This window comes from Bos taurus, chromosome 27 (assembly GCF_002263795.3).
Source record: "Bos taurus isolate L1 Dominette 01449 registration number 42190680 breed Hereford chromosome 27, ARS-UCD2.0, whole genome shotgun sequence".
In the NCBI taxonomy this organism is placed as follows: domain Eukaryota; kingdom Metazoa; phylum Chordata; class Mammalia; order Artiodactyla; family Bovidae; genus Bos; species Bos taurus.
Genome location: NC_037354.1, coordinates 6,671,019 through 6,680,012, shown reverse-complemented (window position 1 = coordinate 6,680,012; position 8,994 = coordinate 6,671,019). Strand labels below are relative to the sequence as shown.

Below are 8,994 nucleotides of genomic sequence, written 5' to 3'. Positions count from 1 at the left end.
TTTTAAGCTACTGCTGTATTGATTTCCTGTTGCCGCTGTAGCTAATTGCCACAAGCTATGTGGCTTCAAGGAACACATACTTGTTATTGTGGTTCTGAGGATACAAAGTCCCAAATGGGTCTCTTTGGCTTCAAATCACTGTGTTAGCAGGATGCCGTTCCTTCTGGAGGCTTCCTTCCTTCTCACGCTTAGAAGCTGCCTGCCCTCCTTGGCTTATGGCCTCTCCACATCAGTGTGAGCTTATGAGAGGCTGGTTTAGCCTCTCAGCGTGCATCTCTGACACTGGTCTGCGTCCCTCCTCCACATCTAAGGCTCCTTGTAATGAGATGGCATTGTGCACAGCCAGATACTCCACATCATTTCCCTATCTTAAGGCCAAATGATTAGGTACCTTAATTCACCTGTGCTGTAATTCTCACTTGTCATGTGACTGCCCTTTCAGGCTACTGAAACAGAAACACCATAGGCCAGGTGGCTCTTTCTTTGCACTTTGTTTTTTAACTGAAGGATGATTGCTTTACAGATTTTCGTGGCTTTCTGTCATAGAAAAACAAGAATCATCCGTGGGTTCACCCATGTCCCCTCCCTCTCGAACTTCGTACCATCTCCTTCCCCATCCCACCTTTCTAGCTGGTCTCAGAGCCCCTGTTTGATTTCCCTGAGTCACACAGCAAATCCATGCTGGCTATCTATTTTACATGTGGTATTGTAATAGGTGGCTTACTAACAACAGACCCTTACTTCTCAGTTTTGGAGGCTGGGAGCTCCACGATCAGGACAGAGCAGGTGGCTGGCGGACAGCAGTCTCCCTGTGTCTTCAGAGGGCACAAGGGGTGGGCCATCTCTCTGGGGTCTCTTTCATAAAGGCCCTCATTCCACCCAGGATGGTCCCACCCTCATGACCAAATCACCTCCCAAAGGCCCTGTCTCCTAACACCATCCCCTTGGTGACCTCAGCTTGCACTGAGGGAAGCGTTAGTGCAAAGACCAGAGAACTGCTCATACATACAGTGTGCACCAGCAAGGCTCTTGGTTTAACTAGCAAACCCTCTGAAGAAACTGCAAGCAGGCTGAGGTCAGCATGCTCGCCCTGCCCCCTGCGGTCTCTGTGTCCTGTGCTGTGTTGTCTTCACTGAACTGTGCTTTCCACAGGACTTGTTTTTCCATAGCATCTAATTGCATCATATCATGTACACACAGAGAGACATGCTTCATCCATGTCAACTCTGTCATTCAGTTGATGACAATTTGTGAAGCAATGTCTCATCTCAATGCCCAGCACTTACAGGAATAGGACAATCCATGCCTATAGAGATCTTACAGCCCAAAGGGAATCAGAAGTGTATCCACGTGCGCACAAGGCAGAAGTAAGAAGCACAAACCGAATGGAAGTGAGGGCTGCAGGGGGACAGAGGAGGGGGGTTTCCTCCTGGAGCGGGGGCGGGGGCTTTCCTATGGGACTGGTGTGCTGGTGATTCTGGACCCCTGGTGTGCATGTTTGAGGAGAGACGCGGGGCACGTCAGGATGCCCTGGGCTGGGAAGCAGGAAGGACAGCAGACATAGGGGCTGGGGAAGGTCAGGCCCCCAAGGAACGGGGGGTCACACCCCTGGGAGCTCAGAGCACCCCAACACAATTCCCCGATGGTCCGCATGGGGAGCTCAGAGAGCATCCTCAGGGATTTCAGAATTTGCCTGGGATCAGAAACCACACAACAACCTCAGTGACCAGTGGGCAAGATTCTTTAACTGAACAAAATTTATTCTGGTTTAAATTTTAGACGTTCTGTCGAAGGGCGCAGTTTCAGTCTCCGCATCGGTCCCGGCCGCATCTTCGCCTTCTTTTACCACTACCTGCAGCATTTTATTCGGGGCCCTAAACAGGTGCCAATCTGTCTCCTGTGTCCAGGGCACCTGATCGGCACACAGAAGCCTCTATTTATACGGCAGGTTACAAAATTTCTTACTCCTTGAGTAAATCCTAAAAAGAGAATGAAGAGGGAAAAACATGTCAGCAGGAAAGCGGCATCTCGAGAAGGCCAGCTGTGTCCCCTCTGAGCGAGGCCCTGGGGCTTTCTGTGCTGAGATGCGGACATGGCCTCGTGACAACAAGATGTGAATCCAGGACCTCGTTGACCAGCTTCCAGACAGACACTGGCCCTGCCCAGGCTCTGGTGGACCCTCACATTTCCAGAACCAGAGGCTGAGGGACTGGGGTGTGAGGACCCTGGTTGTGTCCACCACGAGGGCAAAGACCGGGAAGCTCTGCTACATCCACCTTCCCACCAGGAGTCAGAAGCGGCCCGTAGGTTCTATTTTCACTGTTTACTTTTCAAACTCATGGAGTCAGTCAAGTAGTGCAGCTGAGATAGGAGGAAAAGATGCAGCTGAAAGTGTAAGAACTGTTTAAAGAGAACTTACTCTCAAAGCAACTTACAGCTGACAGTGACAATGGTTCAGAAAAAAAAGTTTTGTATCATCGTCTCTACTGACTCAGAACGCTCTCAGCGCTGGTGCGATTCAGCCCCTCTCCTCCTCCCTTTGTGGTTTCCTCCCGACCAGAGGCCTTCCCGTCTTCCTCACAAGCCTTTTTCCTCTTGACCACAAGGCACCTTTGGTCCCTCTCTAGTTCCCCATCCAGGGATAGAACCCGGGCCACACTCCTTACACCCCCGTCCTCTCCCTGCCACTGGGCTAAGAGTTGGGTTAGTCTTAAAGAACACTGATCAAGCAAGGCCTTTTCACCTTGATTTTGACATCTAATCAGTTGTCTCAGGTCTCAGTCTCTGCATCCTCTCCCTCTCTCCCTCTCTCCCTCCTTCCTTCCTACATATTTTCATCCCATTTCCGGAAATATCAAGGGTAAGATTAAACTCAGACAGCCTATCCTGCACACTGCTTTGGATGTGCTGCCTCCCAGCTGTGGAGCGGGGGTTGCATCATCAGCGACGTGTCCTGGAGGACCTTTCTGCTGAGGAGACTCAGCACGGAGCATCCCAAAGGGAGCTCCTGAAGCCCAGGCTCGGCCTGACTCTCCTCTGGACTTGTCTGGTCACCCAGAGCCACCACCCTTCAAATAGAAAGATTTATAAAGAGACATTCTGTACTTCTGTCATGGGACAAAATCAAATTTCTTGCTTTTATGAAAAAGAAAAAAAGGAGAGTCACTTAACAGAGGCAACTTCTGTTTCCTCCTCATGAAACCAATGAGGAGACGGGCTCAGAAGCTTGACTCGCTAGAGTGGCTTAGAAACAACCTGGAATTTTGCAGGGCGGTTCTCAGAACCCTCTTGCTACTGAGGACTCAGCGCTGGCTTCTCAGAAGCACCAAATATGGTGGGTTTAGTCTGACCACGTGTAGATGGGGGTAGCAGGATAGAAGGAGGTAGAAACAGGAGAGAGAGCCCATGGCTCCCCCTGGGGCTCCCACGAGCTCACCTGACCCAGCAGACAGGACCAGGAAGAGGAGCGCGAGGAGCAGGTGATGGAGCCTCATGCTGGCGTCCCGAGCTCTGCGGCTGATGCTAGAGAAGAGGCTGCTCTTGCCGCTTTAAAAAGGTCCCAGGTTCCGGGAGGATTTCTGCGCTGGCTATGGATTTGGTTATTAGGAACTGGTTAACTGAACCTCTTCCCTGTGTGTCATGGGAGTGGCCTTTATAGCACAAAGCAGGGGCAGTCACTTGTATGCTAATGAGGCTGTGGAAACCCCAGGAAAAGCTTTCCTGCTGCCCTTTTAACCACAAACTTCTCCTTGGCAGTCAGTTCAGCTGGTGGGCAGGGGTGTGGCAAGGGGCACAGACTTGCCTGTTTCCCCTGGCAGGGGCACAGACTTCTTGCGGAACCTTAGCTTACCCGCTCCCCAGCCCCACCCTCGCCCTTCCAGGGCTTTGAAACTGCCCACTGTTTTCCTGTGTAGAAGGAAATGGCACCCCACTCAAGTACTCTTGCCTGGAAAATTCCATGGATGGAGGATCCTGGTGGGCTACACTTCATGGGGTTGCAGAGAGTCAGACATGAAACGGAGACTTCACTTTCTTTATTTCTATACTTCCTTTTGGCCTTGAAGAAGCACAAGCTGGAATCAAGATTGCAGGGAAAAATATCAATAACCTCAAATATGCAGATGACACCACCCTTAGGGCAGAAAGTTAAGAGGAACTAAAAAGCCTCTTGATGAAAGTGAACGAGGAGAGTGAAAATGTTGTCTTAAAGCTCAACATTCAGAAAACTAAGATCATGGCATCCGGTCCCATCACTTCATGGAAGATACATGGGAAAACAGTGGAAACAGTGTCAGACTTTATTTTTTGGGACTCGAAAATCACAGCAGATGGTGATTGCAGCTGTGAAATTAAAAGACTCCTATTCCTTGAAAGGAAAGTTATAACCAACCTAGATAGCATTTAAAAAGCAGAGATATTACTTTGCCAAAAAATGTCAAGGCTATGGTTTTCCCGTTGTCATGTATGGATGTGAGAGTTGGACTGTGAAGAAAGCTGAGTGCCGAAGAATTGATGCTTTTGAACTGTGGTGTTGGAGAAGACTCTTGAGAGTCCCTTGGACTGCAAGGAGATCCAACCAGTCCATCCTAAAGGAGATCACCCCTGGGTGTTCTTTGGAAGGACTGATGCTGAGGCTGAAACTCCAATCCTTTGGCCATGTCATGCGAAGAGTTGACTCATTGGAAAAGACCCTGATGCTGGGAGGGATTGGGGGCAGGAGGAGAAGGGGATGACAGAGGATGAGATGGCTGGATGGCATCACCAACTCGATGGACATGAGTTTGAGTGAACTCTGGGAGTTGGTGATGGACAGGGAGGCCTGGCATGCTGCAATTCATGGGTTCGCAAAGAGTTGGACACTACTGAGCGACTCAACTGAACTGAACTGATAGTTCCTTTTGGAGAAGGAAATGGCAACCTGCTCCAGTGTTCTTGCCTGGTGAGTCCCATGGACTGAGGAGCCTGGTGGGCTGCAGTCTACGGGGTTGCAGAGAGTCGGACATGACTAAGCAACTAGCACATACACTGTTTCCATGAAAGGCTGTTTCAGGCCCAAATAGGGACTAACTCGTTCAGAGGCAGTTTCACTCCCTGGGCAAGACTTGCTGACTCCCAGCATCCGCAGGGACAGCCACGCTCTTTCTGGCCCCTGGAGCACTGAGGGAAGAGACCCAGTGGTCCCGACCTGCTCCCCACACCAGCTAGCCCGTTATGGGATGGCAGCAACAGTCGCCGCCAAAATCTTGGTTTTCTTTGCCCACCAGAGCTGAATAAAAATTGTGGAGACAGAGTTTGGAGGAAACAGAAAGATGGCTTTAATCATTAAGCCGGCAGAAGGGAGAACTCGATAGGTTCCTGCCTCAAGGAGCCTGTCTCCCCTCCATCGGGAATCCAGGGGATCATACAGTCGGGGCTCACAGTCAGGGCTTGGAGATATGGGACAAAAGGTGTAGGGGTCCTGAATTCTCTCTTTTGCACTGTTGGGAAACTGTCAATACGCCAGTGTTAGGTAGCTAGGTATTTGGGTCTGGCAGTTGGTCCCGGTGGTTGGGTCCATTGTCCTTTGGGGATTTCCTGGTGACTTTCTTCTTGTAATACAAAAGGGGGAAAGCAATCCACTAGGGGTGTGCACCATAAAGTTAAGAGAGTGCACCATAAAGTTAAGCATCAACATGAGGTTAAAATAGAGCAAAGAGAGGAACCAAACTACAAGGGGAGGTTTATGATGCCATAAAGTTAAGTATCAGGACGTGGCTAGAATAAGTTAAAGGATAATAGATGCAGAATGTAGCTCCTGCAGAAATGGAGGGCCATAAGTGTCAGTGTTCACATAATAGGTTAGTCTTCTGCAAAGAAAAAACTTGGTTATCAATACAGACTGTAGGTTAGGAACAGTTCAAGTGGAGAAAGACACAAAAGGGAAAAAAGAAAGAAAGAGGGGGAAAAAAACTTTTATTAATTCTCTGCAACACAATCACACACCTGTCTCATGAAATCTCAGTGGGACACGTGATGGGCAGATGGGTGCTCTGTTTCCCTTTATCAGAGACAGAGTGGGAGGATGACTCTGCCACTGAACGCATATTCCCAGCCTAGTATCACGAAGCAGGCCCAGCAGTGGGGACCCCTTCACTGGGTTGAGAGGGACCTCCATCACTAAGTAACATCCCTCACTTAGTAACATCCGTCCATCTCAGTGTTGGAGAGACACTGACCTGGCTTTTCAGAAACACTAAATCTCAGGATGGAACTTGCCATACAGCTCTGAGTAGAACTCCAAGCCCTTTAGAAATGTGGGAACCCAGGAGGACCACATCCTGAAGGAGCCCCCGGAGCTTCAGTCCTGTTCAGGTCCCCCGCTGTGGCTCAGAGTCTCGCATCTGAGGCTCGGCAAAGCCATGGAAGCTGCCTCGAGCAGACAGAGTCCCTGGCTGGCACCCAAGGATAGGATTTTTCTGATGGAAAATAAGTTGTCTTGATCATAGTTCCTCGTGGTTTAGCTCTAAATGATATTTGAGAGAGGTAGATATCATCTACATATATATATATATATATATATATATATATATATATATATATAAATTATCTATACATAAGATATATAGATATCTGTTTTTTTATGGACCTTGCAGGCAAAATCTATACTACAGGGTCAATTTATAAACACGCTATAGTACTACACTGGAGAAAGAAGTGAGACTGAATCATTGTCTACTGTGTCTCTTCATTGAAAATGATGTTTTTCAGGGAATTCTGCTTAATGTTATGTGACAGCTTGGATGGGAAGGAAGTTTGGGGCAGAATGGACACATGTATATGCACAGCTGAGTCTCTTTGCTGTCCACCTGAAACTATCACAACATTATTAATCAGCTATACTCCACAGTTTTTTAAAAAATAATTTTTAAAAATGCTGTTTTACGAGACTTCCTTGAAGAGTGGGTAAGAGTGGGAAGAGTGGGTAAGACTCTGTACTCCCAAGCATAGCACATCACGTAAGTAGATCCCACATGCCACAACTACGACCTCAGTTCAGTTCAGTTCAGTCGCTCAGTGGTGTCTGACTCTTTGTGACCCCATGAACTGCAGCATGCCAGGCCTCCCTGTCCATCACCAACTCTTGGAGTTCACTCAAACTCACATCCAATGAGTCCATGAATCCATCCAGCCATCTCATCCTATGTCATCCCCTTCTCCTTCTGCCCCCAATCCTTCCCAGCATCAGGGTCTTTTCCAATGAGTCAACACTTCACATGAGGTGGCCAAAGTACTGGAGTTTCAGCTTTAGCATCAGTCCTTCCAAAGAACACCCAGGACTGATCTCCTTTAGAATAGACTGGTTGGATCTCCTTGCAATCCAAGGGACCCTCAGGAGGCTTCTCCAACACCACAGTTCAAAAGCATCAATTCTTTGGCACTCAGCTTTCTTCATAGTCCAACTCTCACATCCATACATGACCACAGGAAAAACCATAGCCTTGACTAGACGGACCTTTGTTGGCAAAGTAATGTCTCTGCTTATTATATGCTATCTAGGTTGGTCATAACCTTCCTTCCAAGGTGAAAGCGTCTTTTAATTTCATGGCTGCAGTCACCATCTGCAGTGATTTGGGAGCCCAAAAAAATAAAGTCCAACCCTGTTTCCACTGTTTCCCCATCTATTTCCCACGAAGTGATGGAACCAGATCCATGATCTTAGTTTTCTGAATGTTGAGCTTTAAGCCAACTTTTTCACTCTCCTCTTTGACCTTCATCAAGAGGCTTTTTAGTTCCTCTTCACTTTCTGCCATAAGGGTGGTGTCATCTGCATATCTGAGGTTATTGATATTTCTCCTGGCAATCTTGATTCCAGCTTGTGCTTCTTCCAGCCCAGTGTTTCTCATGATGTACTGTGCATATAAGTTAAATGAGCAGGGTGACAATATACCGCCTTGACGTACTCCTTTTCCTATTTGGAACCAGTCTGGTGTTCCGTGTCCAGTTATAACTGTTGCTTCCTGATCTACATATAGGTTTCTCAAGAAGCAGGTCATGTGGTCTGATATTCGCATCTCTTTCAGAATTTTCTACAACCTAGTACAGCCTAAATAAATAAACAGAACAAAAATTGGTGTGTTTTAGTGATCTATGGTTTGCAGCACAGCAGATTTTTTTTTTCTTTTAAGGAAGCTGATGATGCAGTTTTATGTGCAAGACCAGGCATGACTTTTCATAGAAGGGCATTTCCAAAAGGGGTCAGGGTGCCATGGTGAGTTTCAAGGGAGTTTCTTGCCATGGTTCCTCATCAGTTCGAAAATGGCCCTTGTCAGGAATTGCACAATTTCAGTGGCTTATTTTTCCTTGGCAAGGTCTAAAGATGAGTCCTTTGCAGCTATGTTAATCCTGCAGATAGCACCCAGGGGCATCTCTGTACATCAGGGAAGGGTCCTGTTGCCTCAGCAAGGAGGTCACACACCCAAGAAAGCATGGGGTGGCTCACCAGAAACCAGAGATGAATTCATATAGAATAGAGGGAAGGGTTATTTTTAGGTCAAGTCTACATGAACTGTTAGTTTTCCCAGGTTCAAAGCCAAACAAGGCCATGTGGATCGTGGTTGCTTCATGCCTGGGCTGAGAGTTAACTCATGGATTCATTCTTTAAAGGGAAGATAAATGCTGTGTCCCCAAACCCTTAACCTGTGAGTCAGAAATTGAGGCAGGGTCTTTCCAGCAAAGCGCCTCAGTTCCTCAGGTAAGAAGGGGAGTTCCAGTTCTACAGATAAGATTTTGAAGACCAAATCCCTTTACATCTATGACTCCACAAACAGGTGTTCTCAGCATGGAGCCCTGGGTGTTAATGGGCAGAGGCCGTTGTCCCCAGTTCCCTTGTCCTATGGACGGGCCGGGCGTCATGGCTTCTGACAGTCATGTGGAGACCTACCCTGAGAAGGGGGCCAGGGCTGGGTCTAATGCTGTGCTCTCCCACTGACACTTTTACTAGTTTCTTCTTTGAAT

At 47.9% G+C, this 8,994-nt stretch overlaps 1 protein-coding gene across 1 annotated transcript; it reads right to left on the bottom strand.

Moving 5' to 3' along the window:
* Positions 1-1,739: 1,739 nt before the first annotated feature.
* On the bottom strand, positions 1,740-3,630 carry DEFB7 (defensin beta 7). The gene is made up of 2 exons (NM_001102362.2): positions 3,437-3,630; positions 1,740-1,979 (listed from the first exon to the last, which is right to left on the bottom strand). The coding sequence occupies exons 1-2, from the start codon at positions 3,492-3,494 to the stop codon at positions 1,849-1,851; spliced, it is 189 nt and encodes a 62-aa protein (NP_001095832.1). The 5' UTR covers positions 3,495-3,630; the 3' UTR covers positions 1,740-1,848.
* Between the last annotated feature and the right edge of the window lie 5,364 nt (positions 3,631-8,994).